General features: G+C 60.6%; 9 protein-coding genes, 1 non-coding gene and 1 pseudogene across 10 annotated transcripts; 5 read left to right on the forward strand and 6 right to left on the reverse strand.

The window, feature by feature from the left end:
* Positions 1-131: 131 nt before the first annotated feature.
* DCS_08144 (uncharacterized protein) lies at positions 132-347 on the reverse strand (the record flags this gene model as incomplete). Its single annotated transcript, XM_040805425.1, has 1 exon — positions 132-347. One exon carries the CDS (start codon positions 345-347, stop codon positions 132-134), a length of 216 nt encoding a protein of 71 aa, XP_040655529.1.
* A 3,674-nt stretch (positions 348-4,021) lies between these two features.
* Positions 4,022-4,093, reverse strand: DCS_t85. Its single transcript has one exon. It is a non-coding gene; the product is annotated as a tRNA-Asp (tRNA).
* A 1,072-nt stretch (positions 4,094-5,165) lies between these two features.
* On the reverse strand, positions 5,166-7,916 carry DCS_08145 (uncharacterized protein; the record flags this gene model as incomplete). Its single annotated transcript, XM_040805426.1, has 4 exons — positions 5,166-5,425; positions 5,473-5,893; positions 6,767-7,359; positions 7,532-7,916. 4 exons carry the CDS (start codon positions 7,914-7,916, stop codon positions 5,166-5,168), a joined length of 1,659 nt encoding a protein of 552 aa, XP_040655530.1.
* Positions 7,917-7,934: 18 nt separating this feature from the next.
* Positions 7,935-8,333, reverse strand: DCS_08146 (uncharacterized protein; the record flags this gene model as incomplete). The annotated part of the gene is made up of 1 exon (XM_040805427.1): positions 7,935-8,333. One exon carries the CDS (start codon positions 8,331-8,333, stop codon positions 7,935-7,937), a length of 399 nt encoding a protein of 132 aa, XP_040655531.1.
* Positions 8,334-9,441: 1,108 nt separating this feature from the next.
* On the forward strand, positions 9,442-12,846 carry DCS_08147 (uncharacterized protein; the record flags this gene model as incomplete). Its single annotated transcript, XM_040805428.1, has 7 exons — positions 9,442-9,453; positions 9,509-9,760; positions 9,844-9,963; positions 10,031-10,678; positions 10,759-10,962; positions 11,036-11,371; positions 11,485-12,846. The coding sequence occupies 7 exons, from the start codon at positions 9,442-9,444 to the stop codon at positions 12,844-12,846; spliced, it is 2,934 nt and encodes a 977-aa protein (XP_040655532.1).
* A 706-nt stretch (positions 12,847-13,552) lies between these two features.
* DCS_08148 (uncharacterized protein) lies at positions 13,553-14,578 on the forward strand (the record flags this gene model as incomplete). Its single annotated transcript, XM_040805429.1, has 1 exon — positions 13,553-14,578. The coding sequence occupies one exon, from the start codon at positions 13,553-13,555 to the stop codon at positions 14,576-14,578; it is 1,026 nt and encodes a 341-aa protein (XP_040655533.1).
* Positions 14,579-16,637: 2,059 nt separating this feature from the next.
* On the reverse strand, positions 16,638-17,945 carry DCS_08149 (uncharacterized protein; the record flags this gene model as incomplete). The annotated part of the gene is made up of 3 exons (XM_040805430.1): positions 16,638-17,053; positions 17,142-17,793; positions 17,850-17,945. The coding sequence occupies 3 exons, from the start codon at positions 17,943-17,945 to the stop codon at positions 16,638-16,640; spliced, it is 1,164 nt and encodes a 387-aa protein (XP_040655534.1).
* A 1,822-nt stretch (positions 17,946-19,767) lies between these two features.
* On the forward strand, positions 19,768-20,418 carry DCS_08150 (uncharacterized protein; the record flags this gene model as incomplete). Its single annotated transcript, XM_040805431.1, has 1 exon — positions 19,768-20,418. One exon carries the CDS (start codon positions 19,768-19,770, stop codon positions 20,416-20,418), a length of 651 nt encoding a protein of 216 aa, XP_040655535.1.
* A 494-nt stretch (positions 20,419-20,912) lies between these two features.
* DCS_08151 (uncharacterized protein) lies at positions 20,913-21,548 on the forward strand (the record flags this gene model as incomplete). Its single annotated transcript, XM_040805432.1, has 1 exon — positions 20,913-21,548. One exon carries the CDS (start codon positions 20,913-20,915, stop codon positions 21,546-21,548), a length of 636 nt encoding a protein of 211 aa, XP_040655536.1.
* A 538-nt stretch (positions 21,549-22,086) lies between these two features.
* On the reverse strand, positions 22,087-22,636 carry DCS_08152 (annotated as a pseudogene).
* Positions 22,637-24,161: 1,525 nt separating this feature from the next.
* On the forward strand, positions 24,162-25,082 carry DCS_08153 (uncharacterized protein; the record flags this gene model as incomplete). The annotated part of the gene is made up of 2 exons (XM_040805433.1): positions 24,162-24,877; positions 24,935-25,082. 2 exons carry the CDS (start codon positions 24,162-24,164, stop codon positions 25,080-25,082), a joined length of 864 nt encoding a protein of 287 aa, XP_040655537.1.
* Between the last annotated feature and the right edge of the window lie 736 nt (positions 25,083-25,818).

Below are 25,818 nucleotides of genomic sequence, written 5' to 3' on the forward strand. Positions count from 1 at the left end.
CACCCTCTGTCCGTCGACCCGTACGGACACCCGCCCTCTCCTCCTCGGCCTCCTCCTCGGCCTCCTCCTCGGGCCTCCTCCTCGACCTCCTCCTCGACCTCCTCCTCGACCTCGTCCTTTTTTCCCTCATCTCACGGCTCATTCCCACCAATCTTGGTCGCACAAGCGTCCGTCGCCGATGACATGCGCTCCCTCCTCCTCGGCGCAACGGCGAGGGAGCCGGCGTCGGCATCCTCCTCGGCCCCCACCCCCCCACCCCCTCCTCGGTGGCCGTTGCGATGCATGCTAACCGCATGCGCTTGGCTCCTGGCCACGACCGTCGACGAATGTGCTTGCTTCCACGGCATGCCAGGTAGCCGCGTCAGACGCTTTGCCGATCTAGGCTCCGCGGAAGCGAACGTGCCGTCCAGTCCTGCGCCATTGTCGACCACCACTCGCACTGCCAGCGTACGGTGCGCAGTGCGCGAGGCCGTGTCGTCCGGACGAGGTCCGCCCGGCGATCAAGCGCGTGCGCCTCGCGCTCGTGCCATGTGCATGCACTGTGCTGCGCACGGGACCTCTGTCGCCACAGGCGCATGGACGAGTAACTGCCTGCACATGCAAGTGCTGCAGGTGCTGCAGGCGCTGTAAGTGCTGTAAGGGTACCGAGTACGGAGCACGGTAGGTGCACTTGCACCGTGGTTACCGCTGTAATTGCGCCCGAGCACTTGCGTTTGACGGCCACACGCCCACCACCCAGCCCGATTCCATACCGCCCCGCCCGGGGATCCGCTCGCCAAGCCCGTTTTTACACCGAAGTAATAAGTACTGTAAGTGCTCCGTACTTGGGCTACGGGTTCACCTCTGCCCAAACTCATGCGCCGGCTTCCTCGCTCCGTTTGGGGTGCACTCGAGTACTTCAGGGCCATGTGCAGGTACTCGTGAGCGTTCGAGGCACGAACCGGCGCTGGAGAAGTCGGGGCAACATGCATCGTTCAGGCGATGATGCACGCACCAGGCCGTAGCGGTAGCAAATGCACCTACGCCTGCTACGGCACGGCGTGCAGAAAGCAAACAGCAATACCGACCGGTACGGCACCCTTGCTTGTACGCAGTACGTAGTAAGGTGTATTACCGGGCACTAGGCAAGTAATGTACGTGCATGCAAGTACGGAGTAACGACGACAACTAGTGCTCCGTACAGCTACAACTACTACATACTACAGTAGGTACTTGCATGAGATGCACAAGTGAGTGCATGTACTGCAAGCACAAGTACTAATGACAGCTACAAGCAACGCAGCTGCGCACCTACAGCACACCCACAGCACACCTACAGCACACCTACAGCACACCTACAGCACACCTACAGCACATCTACAGCACACCTACAGCACACCTACAGCACGGCGAGCCTGATGACGCAACCGACAACCTCCGCTCCCTCGCCTCGAGCATCGTCAACGTCCGTCGTCCGTCGTCATCACGAATCCAAACCTCGCCTCCACCACCCCCTTGGCCGTGCCTCCGTCGGAGGATCCCCACGCCGCCGCGCGTACAAGCAAATCCTACCCGTTCTCGTAACCCATCGTAGCGTGGCGGATGGACCACCATCGTCATCGCTCGCACACGCGACACGCCAAGAAAACCTTCCCCTCGTGCGTTTTAGCGTGCGCTCATTCCCCACGCCCCCCTTTGTCTTCCCGCCCGCGGCCCCTCTGGACGCCCATGCAGGTGTGCGTGTAATATACTGTACTGCGGGTTCTGCGAGCGCTCCGTCGAGCACCGTGGGTGTGGCCATCGCGGGAGCGAGAGCGAGGCAAGCATTCCCGCCGTGCTTGGATGAAATGGAAGCGATGCCATGGGCCCACCTGGCCGAACACGACCGCACGCTCCGTCCTCATTCCACGACGCAATTGCATTTCTGACCTTTCTGGGCCAGGGGGGCATGCCGTCTTTTTTCTTGGGGCCAGCTTGCCGGGGGGGGCGACTTGGGACGCTCAAGGAACGAGCAGGTTGGCATTTCTTTTTCTCGACGCTGCGCGACAAGTGCCAGCGCAATACATGTACTGCTGCGTGTGGCAGGTATGCCGCTGCATACGGAGTACTGTAGGTAGTAGGGAGGTACGGAGTAAGTACCTAGGTACCTATTTACTACTATACATTACTCCGTAATCTACGTACTTACTTACCTACTACTAGCTCTAGTACCTAGTACGGTGGGGTGGCAAAAATGTCGATTCAATTTGTAGGAGTAGCACCACCAAAACTGAATCGTCACTTTTGTCAAGTGACTGCACCTAGTATTACCTAGTGCTACCTAGGTAGGCACCGATGTCTCTACTGTACTCCGTACTCCGTTCAGTGGGCGTACATGTAAGGATTACAACCATTACTAGGTACAATGATAGCTACGAGGAGCCTGCTGTACAGTACCAAGTGCCTTGGTACCTGGAACCTACTTATAGTAGTAATGGTAGGGGCCTCTGATTGCTGTAGTTGCACGGTGCCTGCTACAGTACTCCGTACTTACTACTAGGTACCTAGGCACCTACAACGGCACCTAATTGTCGCGGTACCAAATACTTGAATACTCCATACTGTACGGAGCATGCACAATTGCTCGCAAGTACAGTGCGGTGCAAGCAAGGTACCTAGTAGGTGCCCAAAGCTGTACTTGCAGCGGCATATTATTACTTCAGCACTCCCGCGCCGGATAAATAACTGCCAATTACTCCGTAGCTACGTCGCCATCATGCATCGTGCCCGAGGCACCATAACCGCCAACGATGCATTAGTAAGCATGCTCGTACAGAGTACAAACGCCGTACCTGATACTTGTTGCAAGCACACCACACACACACATTGCGCACCTACTTACTTACACCACCACGTATCCGTACCCGTACGGTCCTTGATTCACTGCCATCCCATCACGCACCGCCAATGGTGCATCAATGCATCCAGCATCAATGCTGCATTAATATTGCTTCCACCAGCCAGCTGCATGACCAGCCACGCGACAGGTTACCGACCGTCCAACCCCCATGCCACCAAGCTTGCCAAGCCCGCCACGATCCGTCAGCCCATCGTCGCCGGATCAGGCGGCAAGCGCACCAACCAAGCCGGACTCGTCGCAGTCCGCCCTGCGCTCGCACACGCTCCACGGTTAACGGCAAGGTTGGAGACGCCGCCAAGCCGGCGCTGGGCCCCTGGGTCAACGTCCGCGTCGGCGTGTTTGGGAGTACGGGGCGCCGACGAGTAACGCTGCGTCGTCACCTCGGCCAAACGAACTAGCGACGGAGAATGACGTACGAAACACCCTCACGAGTACGCATTGGGTTCGGCGGAAGAAGCTGCTGCGTCGAAACGCACCAACCTCTCCGTTCGGATGAAGCTTATTGCCGACGCGGTATCCCCTATCCGATAGCTAGCCGACACGAGTAGGGAGCATGACCACACGCAGACGATGCGGAGCATGACCACACGCAGCGATGCGAACCTTGACCAAGGAAGCAAGCAGCACAGCCAGAGAGCCAGAGAGCCAGGGAGGGAGCATGACCACACGCAGACGATGTGAACCTTGACCAAGGAAGCAAGCAGCACAGCCAGAGACCCAGAGACCCAGCGAGCCAGAGACAAAGAGAAGCCAGAGACCCAGAGACTCAGCGAGCCAGAGACCCAGAGACTCAGCGACCCAGAGACCCAGAGACCCAGAGACCCAGAGACCCAGAGACCCAGAGACCCAGAGAATCAGAGAATCAGAGACCCGGCGAGCCATAGACCCAGAGACCCGGCGAGCCAGAGGCCCAGTGCAGAGACCCAGAGTCCCAGCGAGCCAGAGACCCAGAGTCCCAGAGTCCCAGAGTCCCAGACACCCAGACACCCAGTGAGCCTACCGATTGGCAAAAAGGCGGCCCAACGCAGCGGCAGCCAGTCACAAGCGTGTGTGGTCGCCGGTACCATGGAGGGGCAAAAATATACTTACATGGAGGGGCAAAAATATACATGGAGGGGCAAAAATATCAAGACCAGCATCGATCTCTCCCGCCGGGAATTGAACCCGGGTCTCAAGCGTGACAAGCTTGCATACTGACCACTATACTACGGAAGACTAGCAACTGTGATCAGTTGTCGTAGTGGGGTGTTGTGAAGTTGCCCCCACTAATGAGATACATATGCCCTGTTTTATGACTCGCCGGTTCACAGTATGCCGTCCGACTCACGTCATCGACCACTACTTACACTATTACAACCTTACCTTACTTACCTACCCTACACTGACTGACGCTTGATGAGCTTGGCAACCCATGGCACTGACTAGGTGCCATCAATCGTTGTCGCGAAACCGAGTCTTCTCTACCATTGCGTCTACGTATACTCGGCTCGAAACAGCTTGTGGGTGATTGTACGTGTAGAACTCCGCAGTCCTACACAAACTCCGTGCTTTTGCCTCTACTTAAACTCGGCTCGAACCAGTCTGTGGGTGATTGTACATATTGAAGCTCGGAACCACAGCAAATCATCGTGTAGAGAACTCCGTAGTCCTACACAAGCTCCGTGCTTTTGCCTCTACCTATACTCGGCTCGAACCAGTCTGTGGGTGATTGTACATGTTGAAGCTCGGCACCGCAGCAAATCATCGTGTAAAACTCCCTAGTCCTACGCAAACTCCGTAGTCGTGATGCCGATGCTGGTAGGTACACGGTGCCGTCGACGGACCACCCTTCATTGCACAACACAAACACAAACCTCAACCCCTACGCGAGAGGCGAATCGACAACAAACCAACCCTTGCTGCCCCGACATGTTACCAATGCCGTCTACCTGGCAAGAACATACCATACATTAGGCTGTACACCCCATGGCGCGTGCGAGAGGTGCCATGGATCGCAGGCATCATGCGCAGAAATAGACATCCATCCGTACCAACGAGGCGCCCCTGGCGGCTGCTCGGCCGCTCATCCTCTCCTTGTTCGTCCCCGTGCTCGCACGACAGCTGCACGCGACACGGCCGTGCCCGCGGCAGGCTCCCCCACACCCGAGAGGCTGCCTCTGGCTGCCGACGTGCTCCTCCTCAGCCATGGCCGTGGCGAAGGCGAAAGGGTGGACCATGATGTTACGCCGTCTTCTCGTCGGCTGGCTCGGAGCCCATTCTCGTGCAACGACGCTCGACGCCGAGCGTGTCACCGGGCAAAGACCTTGACGACGCCGTCCCCGCCGCCGCTGACCACCCACTTGCCGTCCTGGCTCCAGACGCACGAGCAGACGCCCTCGCCGCGCATCACCCGGTGGCTCGACACCTCCTGCGTGCAGGTCCGCTTCTCGAGGCTCCAGAACCGCAGCGACGCGTCGTGGCCGGCGCTGACGAGCTCCCGGCCGTCGGGGCTCAGCGACAGGCTCGAGATGGCGTCGGGGTGCGCGAGCATGTTGTAGGTGCATTGCCCTGCTTCGCGTTAGCCGCTGCGCCCCCCCCGCTCGGGGCTCGCTTACCGCTGTTGGCGTCAAAGAAGCGCACGAAGCGATCCTCGTGCCCCGTGATGATGGTGCCCTCGACGCCCGAGCCGGCCATGGACCGCCCCCCCGTCGGCCCGCCCGCACCGGCCTCGTCCTCGCCGCCGATGCTGTGGGCGTGGTGGCCGCTGCCGTGGTCGAGGCCCGTCGTCGTGGCCACGACGCCGTTGACGGCCGTCTTCATCGACCCGTCCGACGTCTCCATGCTGTCCATCTGGCCGACCTGCTCCCCCGTCCTCGCGTCGTAGACGACGACGGCCGCGTCGGCGTACGAGACGACAAAGGTCTCGCCCGAGCTCCCGAGGGGCGCGATGCACGTCGGGCTCGCCGCCGACCCGTCCGACCTCGTGATGACGTGCACGAGCGTGTGGTGAAAGGGCGAGCTGGACGCGACCGACGGCTGCGGCGAGCTGGAGAAGGCGCTGCCCGAGCTCATCGAGTTGCCGCGCACGCGACCGCCGCGGCCCGAGGCCGGCGCGCGGTTCGATGCCGGCTGCGGCGAGCTCAGCTGCGGCGGCGGCGCGCTGACGGACCAGAGGCGCACGGTGCCGTCGGCGGCGCCCGAGACGACGAGTATCCGGTCGGCGCCGCCGTAGGGGCTCGAGCCGCCGAAGACGGCGCCGAGGGTCGCGGGCAGGACGCAGAGGGCCCAGACGGCGTCGGTGTGGCCCTCGAGCGTCGCCTTGGGGTCGACGCGCCCGCGCTCCCAGACGCGGATCGTCGCGTCCTGGCCGCCCGAGAAGATCCAGCCGTCGCCCTGGGCGCGGCCGCCGGTGGAGAAGCTGGGCGACGGCGACCAGGCGGCGAGGGAGAGGACGGCCCCGCCGTGGCCGCGGTGGGTGAAGTTGGCTGTGACGTCGAGGTCCGAGGCGGCGTTGTGGCCGTCGAGCCGCGGCACGTGGAACCGCTTGATCATACCGTCGTCGCCGGCCGTGCAGATCTCGGGCTCGCCCGGGCTGCCGCCGCCCGAGAAGATGACGATGCGGACCGTGTCGAGGTGGCCCCGCAGGCCGAAGCGCAGCTTGAAGCTGTTGCCGTCGGCCCGCTGGCCGGCGCCGAGCCCCAGCTCGTGCTCGCCGCTGCGCCTCCTCGACATGGAGCTCCGTCTCCGGTGGCCGCCGGGGGCCCGGCTGGGCGACTTGGGCGGGCAGTCGGCGTTGGGGAACACGTCCGTGTCGGGTCTCGTCGGCGACGACTGAACGGCGGCTTGCTGCTGAGCGGCGGCCGCCCCGGGCTCCGGAAAGGTGCCTTCGGGAAAGTCCCAGCCCTCGACGTCGGCGTCGGGCCGCGCCTTGTCCTGCAGCTCGACGGCGTCGTCCATGCCGCCGAGCGCCTCGGCCGCCTGGTTCGGCTCGGGGACGGCGTCGTCGACGGCGCGCGTCGTCACCGAGACGGGCGCCCAGTCGTCCGAGTTGGCGTAGACGGGCGGCGGCGGCGCGTCGGCGGCGGCGGACCGCGCCATGGGCTGCGACTGCATCTCCGTCTGCTTGAGAAAGGTCGAGGGTGGCGGGTGGACGGGCGGTCCGGCGTTGGACTGATGGGCCCTCACGTTCATCGAGCTCATGTCCTGGACGTGGTTCGCCACCGGCCGGTTCAGGTGATACTGCCGATCCAGGTGCGGCGGGGCCGCGTGACCGCCGTGGAGGCCGTAGGGCTCGACGTCCCGCAGATCCTCCATCACGGGCAAGGGCGGCGAGTCTCGAGGCGGCTGCGGGTTGGCGGGCGTGACCATTAGATACATGAACTCGGCCTGGCACTGGTCGAGGAAGGACTTGAGATCGTTTCGTTGCGTGTCGTCATCGGACCGGGGCACCTCGACGCCGTCGACGCCCGGCACCGGCACGGTCTGCTTCGCGGATGCTGCTGCTGGGACGAGGTGAGCATGATGGCAGGCGGAGAAGGAGAGGAGGAGGAGGAGGAGGAGGAGGAGGAGGAGGAAGAGGAGGAGGAAGAGGAGGAAGAGGAGGAGGAGGAGGAGGAGGAGCAAGAGAGGAGCAAGAGAGGAGCAAGAGGACGGGGAGGGGGGTGGGCGACGGACACTGGAGTTTTTCTTGAATCTTGGCCGCACGTTCATCCTTGGCGACGTCGGCGGCGGCGGCGGCGGCGGCCGGGGCACCCTTGAGCTGGGCGGCCTGGTCCTTGACCTTTCGCTCGAGCATCGTCACGTACTTCTTGAGGGCCTTTTGGGTGGCGTCGGCCCTCCGCGCCTGTCCCTCGAGGCTGGCTATCCTGCCCTTCATCTCCTGCTTCTCAATCTCCCACGAGTTCCTGTCGCGCTCGTGACGGTGCCATTCGGTCTGGAGGAATCGCATGACGCCCTGGAGGGTGTACTCGGTCGCCTGGGGTTGGTTGGCGCCGTTGCCGTGCATGGCCATGGCCATCTCCATGCTGCCGCCCATGCCGTTGCCAACATTGGGGCCCATGGTGGCGCGCCTCGTCGGTCACGGGGGCGAGATCATGGAGAGGCCAGCGGGGGATCTCCAGTCGGAACCGGGCTGCCGCAGCAGATGCTCGCGGGCGACGGCGGGCAAGCGTGCGTCGGCCGCGTTCCTCGGCCGGATCGTCGTGGGTCGATTGTCGAGCGTCGAGCGTCGAGCGTCGTGCGTCGAGCGTCGATTGTCGTGCGTCGAGGACGATGGGGCCTGCCTCGAGAACGATGGCGGGACCTTGATTTCGCCGCAGAATCGATGGGCTGCTCGACTGGCAGGCGTGTGGTGTTGAGGCGAGGCGGATGAATATCGACGAAAGCTCCAGCGAAGCAGGTTGTGTGCGGTTGAGTTGGATGTGCTGCTGCTGCACGCTGCTGCTGCTAGCCTCTGCTGGCCATGCTTCCTCACCATTGGCCCTGGCAGCAACAAGCAAGGCTCGGCCAATCAGAACGCGTGCCCTCCGCGTGAGGCTGTCAGGCATCAACTTGCCCCTGAGCCGTGCTTCTCAACTGCCGAGCGAAAAGGGTTCGAGAATACATTTCGGCTACTTCCATGGCTTGGTATCTCGATTTTCGGTGCGAGTAACGGAATGAATTGAACTGCATGTGCATATTGAGATGACGGTGTAGGCATGTATGTACAGTACCTGTAGGCTGTGGTGCGCAAGGCTGCAGCAGGAGAGGGAGGTGCCCGATTTAGTGAGGTGAGGACAGCCTGTCACTCCCTAATGCCATCCGCAGTGGGTGTTGCTTCCAGCGGCAACAATACCTACAGCACTCCGTGGCACCTGTAATAACACCTACAATAACACCTACTAGCACTCTGTACTTGCACATGCATACCACTGTAGGTACCTACTACCTACTAATACCTACCAGGCATCTATCAATGGATACCGCCTTTTGGCAACAATGAGTTGATACGAGGCAGCACCAAGATGATGGACCTGGGTTCGTGTGTACCGTCCTCGTCTTGTTCTCGGTCTCCATATCATTCTGCTCAAGTGCGTGACATCCGACTTGATTCCATTGCGCCGCTCGATAGGTCTGTCTGCTTGTGCTCGTGCCTGAAGCTTGACGCGTACTCAGTTTGATGCTGTGGCAGGTCGGCACAGCGCCGAGGTTCGTGCCTAGGTACCTAGTAGTCGCCCACAACCGCCCAACCCCCCACCTGAGAGCTCGGTAAGAGCAGTGAAAGTGAAAGTGCAAGCGCTGTACTTATAGTGCTTACGTACCTACAGTACTCCGTACAGTCTGTAGCTGTTCTTCTACAGTTGGGTTTCTTCTCCAGTGGGGTGGCAAAAATGTCGACTCAATTTGTAGGAGTGGCGCTACCAAAACTGAATCGTCATTTTTGTCGACTGACTGTAGCTCTCTAACTCTCTGCCGACTCCCCACCAACCATCGTCATCAGTGGCGACGACGGCTCTTCAACGATTCCACCGCTCCGCCCACGACAGCGTCGACGACCGACCGTCTTCACACAAGACGCATGCAAGACGGCGTCCCCATGCGGCAAGATGACCCTCTCGGTACCCATCCCTGCTCTCCTCGCACTTCTCCTCCTCTCCGGCTGACAAGTTCCAGTGGAAGTCGTTCGACTTCTTCGACGTCTCCCCCGTCACCGTCGCTGATGCCGATGCGAGGGAGCTCCTCGAGACCAACGACATCTCCAGCGTCTGCGCAGGCTCCGACAGCCTCTTCGTCGGCTCCAACGATGGCTCCGTGAGCATCATGGCCAAGACGTGGAAGGTCGTCAGCAAGTTCCAGGCCCACGAATCCGGCCGCGTCACCCACATGCGTCAGGTCGAAGGCACCAGCGTCCTCGTCACCGTCTCGGTGCGTTACCTGCGAGCCCGGAGCACGCTCCCAGGGCGATGGCAAGGCGTGCCGGACATGCTAACGACGTGCACGGCACGCAGGAGGACCTGAGCAGCGAACCCGTCCTCAAGGCGTGGGCCCTGGACAAGCTCGTCAAGAAGACCAAGACGCCGACGTGCCTCAGCACGCTCACCATCAACAACGGCCGACGGCAATTTCCCGTAGGCGTCGCTTCCTCTTCCCGCCGCCGCCGCCGCCGCCGCGTCTTCTCGCTCACGCGAGGCACAGATCTCTGCCTTTGCCGCCACCGATGACCTCTCGCAGATTGCCGTGGGCTTCGGCAACGGCGCCGTCACCGTCATTCGCGGCGACCTGATCCACGACCTCGGCACCAAGCAGCGCATCGTCTTCGAGTCGGAGGAGCCCATCACGGGCGTACAGCTTGCCGTGGACGAGAAGCTGACGACGCTCTTCGTCTCGACGACGTCGAGGATCATGAGGCTCGGCTTGTCGAGAAAGGGCCAAGGGCTGCCGCCCAAGACGGTCGAGGACTTTGGCTGCGCCGTCGGATGTATGACGGCCGACCCCGGCACCGGAGACGTCGTCGTCGCCCGGGAGGATGCCATCTACACCTATTCGCTCGACGGACGCGGCCCCCCCCGAGCCTACGAGACGCCCAAGAACATGGTGTTTGTCTTCCGGGACTACGTCGCCCTCGCATGCCCGTCGTCGTCGTCGGGCGCCAACGGGAGGGATCCTGATTCGATGAGACGACGCTTCGTCTCCGGCGCCGGCGACTCGCTCTTCGACGCACCCTCCTTTGTTCTCCTCGAGACCGACTTGAGGGTCATCGCCCACACCGAGACGCTGACGTCGGCCGTCCGCTTCCTCTTCGCCGTCTGGGGGGACCTGTACACCATCAGCCAGGAGGGCAAGGTAGGGGACCCTCCCCCTCGGGAACCGGGCGGCACGGGCTGACGAGGGAGATTTCCCGCTACCACGAGCGGACGGTCCAGCAGAGGCTGGAGATGCTCTACCACCGAAACATGTTTCCGCTCGCCATCGAGCTCGCGCGGAACGCGGGCTTCGACCGCCAGCAGCAGACGCTCATCTACCGCAAGTTCGGCGACCACCTGTATCAAAAGGCCGACTACGACGGCGCCATGGTGCAGTACATCCGGGCCATGGACACGACGGAGCCGTCGCAGGTGATTCGCAAGGTGGGCAGGCACCCAGAGCCGCGGGCACGCCCGAGGGGGGCCGGTCGTCGTTTGTCGGTGCTGACCGTGGCAGTTTCTCGACACGCAACGAATCCACAACCTCATACAGTACCTCGAGCAGCTGCACGAGCACAGGAAGGCGACGGCCGATCACACGACGCTGCTGCTCAACTGCTACGCGAAGCTCAAGGACATTGAAAAGTTGGAAAAGTTCATCAAGTCGCCCGGCGATCTCAAGTTCGACCTGGACACGGCCATTGCCATGTGCCGCCAAGGCGGGTACTATGAGCAGGCGGCCTACCTCGCCAAGAGGCACGGCGAGACGGAGCTCGTCGTGGACATATTGATGGAAGATGCCAAGAGCTACGACGAGGCGCTCGACTACATATGGCGGCAGGACCCGGACGTGGTAGGTTCCCACGCACCCCGTGCACGGCGACTGCGGATGACGAGCGGCGGACGGACGACGGACGGACGACGGACGATCGCACGAACAAACGAACAAACGGCTGACGAGGACAGGCCTACCCTTGCCTCAAAAAGTACGCGCGGGTGCTCATCGAAAACTGCGCCGAGGACGCGACGAGGATGTTTGTCGACTACTACACGGGCCGGTACAGGCCGAGGCGCACCGCGGCCCCGAGGCGGGAGGGCGAGGCGTCGGGCTCGACGGGTGGCTTCGCCGCGGGCGCTGCCAGCGCCGTGCAGAACCTGTCGAGCCTCCTCCCCCTGCCGTACATGAACAGCTCGACGGCGGCGTCGAGCGCGGCGAGCGCGGCCGTCGTCGAGGGCCACGGCCACGGCGAGGGCTCGTCGGCGACGAAGCAGCAGGAGGAGGAGGAGCGCTCGCCGCCGCCGACGTACGACGCGCCGGCTCCGAGGACGGCCTTTTCCTATTTCATCGGCTACCCCGACGAGTTCATCCTGTTTCTCGAGGCCTGCCTCGAGGAAAAGGAGCTGAAGACGTCGGACAGGACCGACCTCTACACCACCCTCTTCGAAATGTACCTGCACAAGTCGGCGGAGAAGAGGGGGCAGCGACACAAGGAGGAGTGGGAAGCAAAGGCGAAAAGGCTGATCGAGGGCGAGCACGTGCCGATGGAGAGCTCCAACGTGCTGCTGCTGTCGCACCTCTCGGGCTTCGGCGACGGCACCGTGCTGGTCAAGGAGCAGTCGGGCCTCCTGTTCGACATCTTCCGCTCCTTCACGACGGCCAAGGACACGAGGGGCGCGCTCAAGGCGCTGCGAAAGTACGGGCCGGACGAGCCGCAGCTGTACCCGGCGGCGCTGGCCTACCTGACGTCGGACGCCAAGGTGCTCGAGGAGGCGGGGCCGGACGAGCTGGCCGGGATCCTGTCCAAGATTGACGAGGACGGGCTCATGGCGCCGCTGCAGGTGATCCAGACGCTCGTCGGCCGGTCGTCGGGCGGCGCGGCGACGATGGGCATGATCAAGCCGTACCTGCAGGAGACGATCACGCGCGAGCGCAACGAGATTCGCTCGAACCGGAGCACCATCGCGACGCTGCGGACCGACACGGAGAGGCGACGAGGCGAGCTCGCCGACCTCGACGGCAAGCCAGCCGTCTTTCAGGCGACGCGCTGCGCCGACTGCGGCCAGGGGCTGGACCTCCCGGCCGTGCACTTTCTCTGCAAGCACAGCTTCCACCAGCGATGCCTGCGCGGCGGCGAGGGCACCATGGAGTGTCCGCAATGCGCGCGCGAGAATGACGTGATTCGCAAGATGAGGGAGGGCCAGAAGGAGCGAGCCGAGAGGCACGAGCTGTTCCGGGCCGACCTGGAGAGCAGCGAGGACAGATTCGCGACCATGGCCAAGTGGTTCTCCCGGGGGGTCATGGATGCCGGGGGAAGCTCCGCCGCGTGATGGTGGTGGTGGTGATGATGGTGGTGGTGGTGATGATGGTGGTGGTGGTGATGATGGTGGTGGTGGTGATGATGGTGGTGGTGGTGATGATGGTGGTGGTGGTGATGATGGTGCTGATAATGGTGCTGATAATGGTGGGAGGTGTGTTGGACGGGAGCATGAATAAGTATAGAGCACATCCAGACATGTGGAGGCATGCCTACGGCCAAGGGTTGTGCTATCGGAAATGAACTCTACGTCGCCTTGTTGCCGCTGGTGATGATATGCCTCATCCTCTTACAAGCACGTAGATCTACCTACCCTATACTCTGCACATTGTGTCATTGCATAAGAGTATTCAATTCAGTATGCAGTTCCGCACACCGCCCGTTCATACTGTGCATTGTAAGCATACCAAGTAGTTACTTGTATTACTCTGTACTTGTGCCCTGTACGAGTACTTACTTGTACTTCCTTACAATGTACAGTACAGTACTAATCAATACTTGTACAACTATTCGTGGTTGTGCAGAGTATATGCAAGTAATTCACCGACGTAGGTACGTACCTGCATGCATGCATGCTGGTGGTATTATTAAATGCACACCAAGCGTCGTTGCATTCTCCTCCCTCGACGCCGCTCCCCCCCCCCCCCCCTCGAGTTTGGCCATCTCGCTTCAAGTCATCATCAGGCCATCCGCAGCGTCCGGCGACCGGTGAAACCTCCATGACGGACAATCACCCGTCGCTCGCCATGGCGCCCGACGCGAGGCGGCTCGTCGAGTTCTTCTCCCGATCCGTCACGTCTTTCCAGTCGTCCGGCGAGCCGATGCGTATCCTCTGCACGCTGCCGCACGCAAACGACGGTCAGCCAGCGTCCCGGCGTCCCGGGGCGGCGGCGACGGTGCAGAGGCTCATCGTGCTGGACTCGAGCTTCAACCCGCCGACGCGGGCGCACGCGCAGATGGCCCGCTCGGCCGTGCGGGAGGCCGTCGAGAGCGGCTCGAGGACGAGGCTGATGCTCCTGCTCGCCGTGAACAACGCCGACAAGGCGCCGAAGCCGGCGTCGTTTCCGCTGCGACTGTGCATGATGGACGCCTTTGCGACGACCCTGCTGCAGGGGCCGGACGATGCCGGCTCCAACGTCGACGGCGGGCTGGAGATTGACCTCGCGGTGACGACGCGGCCGTACTTTCACGACAAGGCCCGCGCCGTCGCCGCCACGGGCTTCTACGACGGCGAAGACGGCGAGGGGCGGCCGCGGCAGGTGTTTCTGGCGGGCTTCGACACGCTCGTTCGAATATTCGACGCCAAGTATTACGCCTCGGAGCACGACGGCCGTGCCGGTGGGCGTGCCGGTGGGCGTGCCGCGTCAGGCATGCAGGCCGCGTTGGGGCCGTTCTTCGACCTCGCGAGCCTACGCATCACGACGAGACCGGACGACTCGTGGGGAGGGCTCGCGCAGCAGCACGCGTACGTGCGTCAGCTCGCCCGCCGCTTGGAGGACGCCGGCGGCCGAGCGGCGTGGGCGAGCAGGGTCGAGCTCGTCGATGGCCACGCCGACGCGGACGAGGCAGGCTCCGGCGGCAACACGGGCGCGAGGGCGGCAACGGGCATCAGCAGTTCGCAGGTGAGAGCGTTGGTACGGCTGGGCAGCGGCGAGGAGGAGCTGGACGGCTTGGTCGATGGCGAGGTGAGGAGGTGGATCGAGCTCGAGGGGCTGTATCGAGAGGGAGAGGGTGATGGCACGTGACTGGAGAAGATTTCGTTGTGTACTATGCTTGTTGTATTGCACTGTACTTATTACGTAAGTAAGTACTTGTACAGTAAACTACAGTAATACTCTGTGGCACCAAACCAGCCACAGAAAATGGGCGCCACAGTCAATGTGGACTTGGTTGGTGCTATATGCAACATACTCCGTAGTCCGTACAGTACTTCATACTCTGTACATGTACTGTACACCTTCACTTGCTTGAGTACATGTACTGTACGCCTTCACTTGCTTGAGTACATGTACTGTAAGTAAGTACTTGCACGTTATGTAGCTGTACAGTACTGTAGGTGTGTAAGTACTGTAGAGTACATGTAAGTACTTACTAGGTACTCTATGTACAAGGTACTGCTACTCACGACGTACAAGTACTTGTGCCCCAGGCTAACAGTACAAGTGCCTTTGCAGTTGCACAAGCAAATCTCCTATAGGTGTACTTGCAAGTATTGGTTATATTACAAGTAGTTACTGCAAGTATGTAAGTACAGTACTCCGTACAAAAAATACATTTTTCATTGTACTTGCAGTATACTGTACAAAGGCCGTATCAGTGCCGCATGTTCTCCGTACTGTATACCTTGTACAGTACTGTACTGTACTTGGATATTAATACCTGTCGACATACGGAAAACCCAATAGTACAGTACTCCGTACTTGTATTGCCCCAAGTACTTACTGTAAGTACTACAGTACAGTAAAGTACAAGTACTTGTGCTCGAGTACGGATACAGTACAGCACTATAGAAGCAGTACAGTCTCTAATACCTGTACACATACTGTACTGTAATCACTGTACATGCACGGAGTACGTGCTTACAAGAAAGCAGGCGTACAGTGCTCCGTATTCCGCCCTCGTACTGTACTGTACAGTACTCCGTACAGGTACAATAAGTACTCCGGAAGTACGGAGTATTGCTCGTAATAGGACCATGGCAATAAATAATCGGCCCGCCGTTCGGCGCAAAGGCCTTGCTCGTACCATCTGTGGATTGCAAGTCTTCTTGGCCAGCTGCGTCACTGGCTGGCGTCGCTTGGTGGGCAAAATGAAGCTCCTCTGTAGGTCTCTGGAAGCCTCATATGCCTCCAAGGCTCGGCTTTGATTGGTCCGGTGGATCCGTGGGCCACGACGAGACACGGCCAAGGCTCCGCCGTGCAGGTTTTTTTCTGCCGCGCAAAACTTTTAGGCGGTCAGGGACCAGAGTTGGCCCCACTTTGAGCTCTATAAATTTCCGTCCTCGCCGCCGCCATTTCGATTTCCTTTTCTCTTTTCTTCTTCATGTCGACAATACTTCAGTATGCCTCCCCCTACCTTTGCACCGAGCGACGACGTGTCATGCTAACGAGCGACTGCAGGAGAATCATTTCTATAGTATTCGACCTTCTCTTGGTTTCCTTCAAGAGCCACAGAATCCACCCTGGTTGATGATTGTATATCCCCGACGCCCCAGAGTGAATACCCACACCTTCTGGTTTCCTCTCGCTCTGTCCGCAAGGATGGCGGCGGTTGCCTCGCGCAGCTGCTGTATAGAGAGATTGCGCCTCGCTGCTTCGGCACGGGGCCTGGCTTTTATCTTGATGATCTCGTCCCCGTCTGTGGTCTGCCCTCGGGCGCGCGGGCGGGGTGGGTGTCGGTGGACGTCTGACAGGCGTTTTTTAATCTTTTCATTGCGGTCTGGGCTTGCCCGGGCGTGAAGAAGAGCGGCTCGGTTGTGTTCGAGGCTTGGAGAATTTTCGGCTGCTTGTTCGGCTAGACTTTGACGGTATAATGTGCTTAGTTTGTGCGTACCGGACCCGCCGTGCAAAGTACTCGACTTGGTGTCGTGCATTCGTAGGCAATCTGAACATGAGGATCGCTTCCCAATGCTCCCACCCATGGCGAGGAATCGGCCGCAGTCCCATCAAGGTGCTCTCGTCTCCCATGGGTCACCTCCCGCATACACCACACCAAAGTACTTGTGCGTGCACACTCATGCGGCCCAGCGCGTGATGGGACTGTCCTCCCGTGGCAAAAGGGCGCCCTGCAGGCCGTCATGTGCCGTCAGAGTTCCAGCTCCTCCACCTCCATGCCGCAGTCGACGCACGTCTTGATGGTCATGCCCTCCTCGTTCCGCACCGTCCTCCCCCAGTCGTGCACGTGCTTGCCGCCGCCGACGGCGTCGCCAAACTTGCTCGCGCCCGACCCGCCGAGGGTGCCGGCCTGGCGGCGGTAGGCGTCGGTTCGCGTCTTGCGCTTGAGGTCCAGCAGCTTCTCCTTGAACTTGGCCTCCTTGCGCGCCTTCTTCTGCGTCTCGCGCCGGTCGTACTCGGCGTCGAGCGCCTCGGCGGAGCCCCACTTCGTCTTGAGGGCGTAGTCCTCGACCTGGAAGCGCAGGAAGAGCATCATGTCGTGCCAGTGCGACTTGTGCGGGTTCGGCTTGTTGAGGTGGGGGAGGAGCTCGGGGTCGCGCAGTTCGGCTGCTCGCTCGTGTCAGCGGCGTACGGCGCCCGCGGCGGATGCCGACCCTCGCTCGCCGAGGCGTCGAGGCGACGGGGCGATACGTACGATCCGTCAAGAGGTAGTCCTGCTTGCACTCCGTCTTGGTGAGGAGCGAGTACTTTTCCGGGTGCGTCTCCTTGCACCTGTGGCAGACGCAGACGCCAAAGACGTCGTCCCAGACAAAGTCAATCTCGAGGCTGCCGCACTCGCGGCACCGCTTCCTGTCCTTTTCGTCCTGCAGCACGGTGAGGCCCGGCTCAAAGGGCCCCGCCTTGAGCCTCTTGAGGTTTCGGAGGAGCTGCAGACGCTCCCACTCCTGGACCGTCATGTCCTTGGGCCGCCGCTCGTCGGCCTGGCCGGGCCTCGCGGCGAAGGCGGCGTTGTGAGGGTCGTCCTCGGCCGACAGGAAGCCGCCCTTGGTGTCGGTCATGGAGCTCATGTTGTAGTCGACAAACTTGGTGAACTTGCGTGCCGGCCGCAGCTCGCCCTCGCCGGCCGTCTCGACGCGGCCGTCGCGGTTCGTGCCGCCGGGCGGGCGGGCGTCGGCGCCGGATAGGGAGGAGTAGGGCCGCTTGCCGCCGGCCGACCTCGTCAGGTGGACGTCGTCGGTCGGTATGAAGCCGGAGCCCGAGTTGGCCATCGTCGGCGCCGTGCCCGAGGCGTGCCGTTCGGCCTCGCGCTGCTCGCGTATCGCCTTGGCCCGGAGCCGGCCTTCCTCCTAGCGACGTGTGAGCGGACGGCGAGGGAGGCAGAGGGTGCCGAGAGGTACCGCACCATCCTCCGGACGCTTTCCGGCGTCGGCGGCGACGCGGCGGCAGCAGCAGGACGCCCGCTCGACGGTGGAGGAGGCGGCGTTGGCCGTCGTTCCATGATGCCTCTTCCGTCACCTGCCACTGATGCCGGATGTCCGGATGCTGCACGGGTGGAAAGGTCGAACGACGAGCGGCAAGGATGGTGACGACGAGCGGCGAGGATGGTGACGACGAGCGGCGAGGATGGTGACGACGAGCGGCGAGGATGGTGACGACGAGCGGCGAGGATGGTGACAAAGACGGAACAGTAGTTGCGTTGCGTTGCAGCCTGCGAGCTGGTGCTTGATGTCGTTTGATGAATTCAGAATCAAGATGGGATGACGAGGCGTCAAGTTTGGCAGAGTCGGTATTTGCCCCCCGGACGTCACCTGGACCCCTCGTCCCTAGCGTGTCGATAATTAGGTGCTGCAGCAAGCAAGTACATGCCTGTGAGTGATTGGGTTGCGGGGGGCATTGTGGTTGACGGTGAGCATTACCTAAGACACCCGAGACCACTAAGACACCCAAGACTCCAGCGAAGGGTGTGCTGAAGCCGCTAAAGGTCGGCAGCGGTACATGTACTGAGCAAGTACGGAGTACAGGTAAGTAAGTACTTGATAGTACTTGTACTGTACGCGTCTTGAAACTTGAAAGCTACCATGAGAACTGTAGGTTCTTGGACTGTACTGTAATCAATACCGACATTGTTCATGCGGTTCGACAGAAGACGTATATAGGACGATAATCTATTCGATGCTGACCACAGACGCATTCTACGCACCGCGTTACCAGTGAGTATGCGAGTATATTCATGCGGCCAGCGTTGGGCTTCGAAAAAATTGGTAATATATCTGTACTTGTAGAACCCAAGTAAGTAAAAGTACTGTACTTGTAGAACCCAAGCACGTAAAAGTACTGTACTTGTAGAACCCAAGCAAGTAAAAGTACTGTACTTGTAGAACCCAAGCAAGTAAAAGTAATGTACTTGTACTGTAGAACCCAAAAGTACTGTACTTGCCCCTATGGCCAACTTCTAGCTCCTAGCTACAAGTACTGTACACTGTAATTACTCCGTACTCCGTACATGCAAGTATCTACTAGGTAGTGTGTACCTGTCCATGGTACGACTACCTATTAGGTACCAGCCACCTAGTAATTATCCAGCATTACCATTTACAGCTCGTGAGCGACAGCATGAGCACTGCTCGAATGCTTCATCACCACCTTGCCAATGTACGACGCTGTCCGCTTTGATACAGAATACCGATGCCTCTCACGGTAGGTACCTTTGAGCGACGCGAGCAAGGTTGCACGATGATCATGGGCCCGAATACAAGCAAGAACTTGCACATCAATACCGTAATACCGTAGGCATTGCTCAGGTACAGTGCTGTTCTTGCTGTGCATACAGTTGTAGTTGTGACTTGCAAGTACTTGCGACAAGTACAAGTTGTACCTAGCACAGTACGTACAGTGTCTATGTTGAACCATCGCCTCGCAGCTTCATGTATTTGCTACCTACCGACGCTACCATACACCACCTACGGAGTACACCTAACCTACAGTAATATCATTACAGTACAGGTACTCCGTACTCCGTACTCCGTACTTACTCCGTACTCCGTACACGTTCGTACAGTAAGCAATGGCTACCTGTACTGTATACTTGTGGGTGTAGATTCTTGCTGCAAGTACTCCGTACTTGTACTTGCAATAATGCTTCCTAGTACTCCGTACTCCACGGCTTTTTCCTCACGCGGCGGCCAAAATCCTCACGCCCAGCCTCGTTTGCCTGCCTTCTGCACCCATCCATCTTGGCTCCGCCATCCACCTTCTCGTCCCTCCACCATCGCCCGTCCCTCGGCAGAGCAGTGCCGGCAGGCAGTGTGCCCCCGAGCCTCATGGAGGCGCTCGTGCAGTATCGCTTCGCCACCTACGACGAGGCCAAGGCGGCCATCGACGTGACCATGAAGGACCTCGGCTTCGCCCTCGCCGTCGTCTACAAGCGGCCCTCCAAGGACGACCCTCGCCGCACCCTCCTCCGCTGCTGCCGGGGCAAGACGTACCCGAAGCCGAGGTCCTCGGGCGTCGAGCCGACGCGTCGTCGCCGCAGCAGCTCGCAGATGACCAACTGCCCCTACCGCGTCACCATCAAGCAGCGCTATCCCGGCGGGCCCTTTCAAGTCGCCGCCCTCAACCGCGCACACAACCACGAGCCGGACCCGTCCTACGCCGGCTACCGAAGAAAGGCGGTCGAGGCCCGCCGGGACGAGATCCTGAAGCTCGTCGAGAGCGGCTTCCGCCCCAAGGAGATCCAGGCCTACTACGAGGACAAGGGTGACGAGGAGATGAAGCTGGTCAACAGGGCCGACATCCGCAACATGATCCAACGCCACCTCACACGCACCGGCGCGCCCGTGGCCGCCGCCGCCGCCGCCGCCGACGGAGAGGCCGACGACGAGGCCGACGACGATGCCGACCGAGGTGCCGGCGACGATGCCAAGGGGCATGGTGAGGGAGAGACGGATACGGCCGATGCGGGCGTCGACTGAATCTGCACCACCCAGGCACGTCACCCGGGCGCAGGCGTGGGAACCGACGCCGACCTCGCACCGTACCAAACCATGTACGAGCCTACGGCCTAGCCCATCTGCGGCGCACGAGCGTGCGCCCGTCTTTTGGATTGAATACCCCGTCGTTCCATCCATCCATCAGAGGTAGACCACCTGTTGGGCCCTCCATCCTAACCCGACAGGCCCCTCTGCATCCGGCCGGATGTATCCATCGTCGAGTCACATCCGCGTCCTTTGGCCTCGGAATGATGGGCCCTTGCCTTGGGAGACGCTGATGGATCATCTGGCACGTGCATGGATGCCGAATCCTGCGTCGTCGTGCGCGCGTTGGCTCGCTCGCAGCTTCGACTAGCCATTCAAAGTTGTCGGGCCGGCCGACGCTCTCCCGTCTCTTCCCGTCCACGAGCGGCGGGACGGACGACGAGCGCGTCTCCCTGCGTCGACGACTTCGCACCGACCCCGGCGTGCGGCTGATGCGTGCGGCGATAACCTCGTCTTCCGCATCGAGCCTCGGGACAACGGCCTGCGCCCCCTTGTGCGACGGCGAGCCTGTCGGGCCAGCAGAGCCAGCAGAGCCAGCAGGGTCGGCGACGGTCAGCAGGCATCGGCGGCGTAAGCGTCCGCATCAGCATCGGCGTCAGCGTCGGCGACTGCGGCTGATGCTTCGCCCGCCCCCCTTCGGACGGCGGTTGGCCTCTGCCAGCTCGTCCACGCCTCGCACCTGGACGCCGATAAAGGACGGGCTCCTCCCAACGCCACCAGGGTCTCTGCGTGATGCCGTCGTCTCGGAAATCGCCAAAGCTGTCGGCCGCACTCTTCTCTCGGCCCTCTTCTCTCGGCCCATGGCTCCGTCGTCGTCTGGTCGGGCGCTGCACCATCTTGCGCAAGGTCTGTTTGCCGTCTTGGTCATTGCCATCTGGGTCTTTGTTTGGATGGTTCAGCTGCAGGCAATCCGGCTGCCTGATTGGACAAGGGATTGGCACGAGGCACCGGCCGACGTTCAGACGACGTATGCCGTCACCTTGTTCGCCTGCGTGGGCCTCATCTTTGTCCTCTTCCTCGCCGCCGGCTTGTTTCAGATGAGGCGACGTCGTGCGTCGACGAGATGACGAGGAGGGTGCTCGATCCCTTGTGCGTCGTCCACCCTCACCTCTCCTTTCGCCGCCGCCGGCCTCGCGTTCTTGGGTCTCACGATGGGGGACGCGCAGGACCAGCAGCACCTACCGTCGCCCGTCCTGCCGACGCGGCCCACCGTCATGCCCTCTCCGACAAGGACGACCGAGGGCAGATGCCGACGAGGAAAACGGGCAAAGTCATGGCGCCCGGGAGGTTGCCGCTTCCGAGGCGGCGGCGAGAGCGCCCACGACAGGCCCTGGCGACGACGCGTCGGGTGCCAGGTATCCCGTGGGGCGCGCGCTGACGCGACGAATGTGCAGTTCGCCGTGCCGAGGCACATCATGATGCACGCAGACGCAACGACTGGGCGGGAGGGGTACGGCTTCGTCATGTCGTTGGAACGGCGCGGGCGAGCACGAGGGATGCCTCCACCACGTCTTGATGGTACATGATACATACATACATACACATGCCTTTTACGTCCCCGCGGCCACGACTCGCGTCCGACGCATCGCCGGCCGTCGTCGTCGCCTATTCCTCCTTGACACCGCCGCGACCCGACTTTTCGGCAGCCTCGACGGCCTTCTTGTCGCTCTGCGTCTCGCCGCCCTGCATGGCGCTCATGAAGCCGGCAGCCTGCTTGAAGGGGCGCTTGAGGTCTCCGATGGCGGGCTGGCCGTAGAGGTAGATCTTGGCGAGGTTGCCCTCGAGGGCGCTCTTGAGGGGGATGATGCTCTGGATGAGCAGCGGGTTGGTGTACTTCATGTAGATGTGCATAAAGGCCATCATGGCGATGCCCATGAGCTGGCCGCGAAAGGCCGTGCGGAGCTGCTGAATGTCGTAGGCGTGCACCGTCGTCGTGACGAGCTTGCCCTCCTCGGAGGAGCCCATGGGCGCGGGCTCGACGTACTTGAGCGTCGTCAGGTCTGGCCAGGCGTTAGAGACGGCGCCGCTGCTTCTGCCGTGGCGGCGACGGCGAGGACCGGAACCCACCCTTTTTCTTGTTGATCTTGGCCTGGATGTAGAGGTAGATGAGGGCGATGACGAGGTTGCTGGCAAGGTAGAGGCCGCGGACGCCCATGAGGACCGAGGGATCGTCAAAGGGGATGCGCTTCGACACCTGCATCATACCCAGGATGATGACCAGATTGGTGCTGCCAACGTCAGCCGGCGTCGATGATGTCGACGATGTCGCCTGCACCACCCAGAGGGGGGGGGGGGGGGGGGCAAGGCCGCCAAGACTGGACGTCACGTCATGCGTCGTCGACGAGAGAGGCGACTCACATCTGGGGGCTTAGACCGGCCATTGTGACGGAGCAGATGCGTTGAATCTCGTGCGTGAGGAGGGAGGGGACAACGAGCTGGATGAAGGGTGCGGCGAGGGGCCTGATGTTGGGGAGCAGCGGGCGTTGTTGGTGGAGGCAGCGAGGTTCGATGGACGTCGGCGGAAGCGACTGGAGGTTTTTGCCGTGTTCGCTCGCTGGCCTCTTTTTTTTCTTCCCACGCCATGCCCCTTGCCGAGGTGAAGTGGGATGGCGGGCCGTTGGAACCTTTTTCCGGCCGCGGGTGCCTGGGCCTCTGTAAGCACAGTAGGTACTGCAAGTATCTTGCATGTAGCTGCTGTACCTACTGTACCTACTTGGAATTACATGTACGGAGTACTTGCTACAAGTATGCAAATGCCTAGGCACTGTACAGCAGGTGTACTGCGAGAAAGTACTCTGTACAGTAGATGGAAGTGTTCCGTACAGTAGATGGAAGTGTCTGTACAGTACATGCAAGTGTTCCGTACAGTAGATGGGAGTGTCCCGTACAGTAGATGGAAGTGTTCCGTACAGTAGATGGAAGTGTTCCGTACAGTAGATGTAAGTGTGCCGTACAGTCCATGTAAGTGTTCTGTACAGTACAGGTAAGTGTTCTGTACCGTACATGTAAGTGTACAGTACAGTACTAAGTAATACCTAGTTGCAAGTCGAGTATAGGTGCCAGTAAGTACTAGGTACTTGGGGAGTACTCCGTACAGCAAGTCAGCATTACTGTAAATACAGCACTGTCACTTGTGCTTCAGTACTGTACTTGCAGAGTACAAACAAAGCAATGATGCTGCACCTAAAGAGGATCGGCACGCAACAAACAAACCGCCGTCAGCGGCCTTCTTTCATGGAACGGCCAAATGTCATGCCGAGATTCCTTTCTTCACCGCCCCCGACTTTTGCCTCTCCTTCTTTATCATGGCCGACCCCCGTGACGAGTGCTAGACGAGAGGCACGTCAGTCTTTGACGACATTAGGCGTACGAGACGCACGCCAGCACGCGTTGAAAGACTCGGCCAAGCGGCTCATCCGATTCTTCTTTTTTCTTCGCAGGCGGCCCCAAACACCGGTGACAAAGTACCCGGCTCGCCATGCATCCATCGTGTTGGCTTCATTGGGTAGAACCGTCCTGTCGAAAGGGCACGCTCCTGCGTCTCGCCGAGCTCTGTCGAACCATCCCTGCCATTCGCCCCCGACCCCAAAGGAGTCCTTTCTCTCCTCGAGACAAGGCCAGAGAGCGTCATCACCTCCCCTCAGGCGCCAGGGGCCTCTTAATGGCATATAATGCGGGCCATGACCGTTCACGACGATGAGCGGAGGAGCAAATCACTCACATCTTTGAGCACAAGCGGCGGACCAAACAGCAGACCAAACGGCGAACACGACGGCAGAATCACGGATAGACAGACCAGCACGATGCCTTCGAAGCGGAGAGACCGAGAGTGCGAGTCGTACACGTACTCTCGCACGCAGTACGACAGCGAGGACGGCTTCTACCGGCGCCACAGACGACCGGTCCTGGTCGACGACTCGTGCCGGCGCCGTCGCAGCAGATCGAGGCGACGGTCGTGCGTCTCCCCGCTCGTCGACAAGATTCGTCGCTACTCGGACTGCTCGATCCTCTGCGACTCCGACTGCGGGTCCTGCACGCCCCGTTCCAAGCCCGCCGACGACGAGCGCGACCGGCACCGACGACGCTGCGGCGACTGCGAGCGCGACCGGCACGCCTGCCGCGCGTGCGAGAAGCGTTCCACCGTCGTCGACGTCGTCGACCAGACCAAGGGACCGCTGACTCTCCGTCACGGGCAGCATTTCACCGTCACCATCTCGGCTTCGGCCACGGCCGAGGACCTCACCGAGATGCTCGCGCCGGACAAGGACAAGCAGAAGATTGTCGTGCGGTGGAGGAACGGGTCGACGCTGGACCTCGCCAGCTGCCCGATGCCGCTGCAGGGCATGCTCCGCATGGTGAGGCTGCTCGAGGTGCAGGAGAAGAAGCCGAAGGAGAGGTAGGTGCGGCGGCGGGGCGACGACGAGCACGGCCGATGGCTGACACGAGACGGCAGCAAGGATGCCGAGGCCGAACTGCGCAAAAAGGTGGGCGAAAAGTTGTTTCCTAACGCCGGCACGGGCGATGGCAAGAAAGGAAACCTCGAGGACGAGGTGGCCGACGTCATGCAACGCATCTTTAAGCTAGCTCTATCCAAGGGTTGAGAGCCAGCTGACGATGGCGAGGTGACGGATGTCATGCAACGCATCTTTAAGCTTGCTCTACTCGAGGGTTGAGAGCTGGCTGACGATGACGAGGGAGGCCACGACAATGGGCGCGTGCAGATGAAGGTGTACACCTGAATGATGATGATGCAGAAGGACATGTATAATATGCCGTACAAGTACTTATACTGGGGTCCTTGAGGACGTGGATATATGGAGGTTTGTCACAGAGGCCACGGCCCACAAGATCCATGTACCAAGTACTTGACCACGTCGTACCGCAGGTACAGTATACAAGTGCCGAGGGCAGAGTTGCGCGGTGAGTAACGCTCCGTACAGCGTGCGTTCCGTACCTTTTACAGGGGGTACTCGTGCACCAAGTACCCCGTACATGTGCAGAGGCAGACTTGTCCGAATCGCCTTGCACCTGGGCACTCTTGCAAGCAGGCAGATGTATCATACGGATGCATGATGCTTGACAGATTGATGCCAGCTGCTATATTTGCATGTGAATATTTATCAAAATAGCAACGCATTGCCAGTGAAGGTGAAAGTCTCGCACGCAGCGAACACATGCATGACCGAGCAATGGCACTTGACAGATCGATGCTACCTACTACGGAGTAGCTGCTGTAATAAAATGAAAAATACTGCCATTAGCGGCCTAGCTTCGAACCGGCACCTAGCACATGTGGACGGAGGACCTTGAACTTGCGTACAGTAAACGATGACGCAG

Source organism: Drechmeria coniospora, chromosome 03 (assembly GCF_001625195.1).
Source record: "Drechmeria coniospora strain ARSEF 6962 chromosome 03, whole genome shotgun sequence".
Classification (NCBI taxonomy): Eukaryota; Fungi; Ascomycota; class Sordariomycetes; order Hypocreales; family Ophiocordycipitaceae; genus Drechmeria; species Drechmeria coniospora.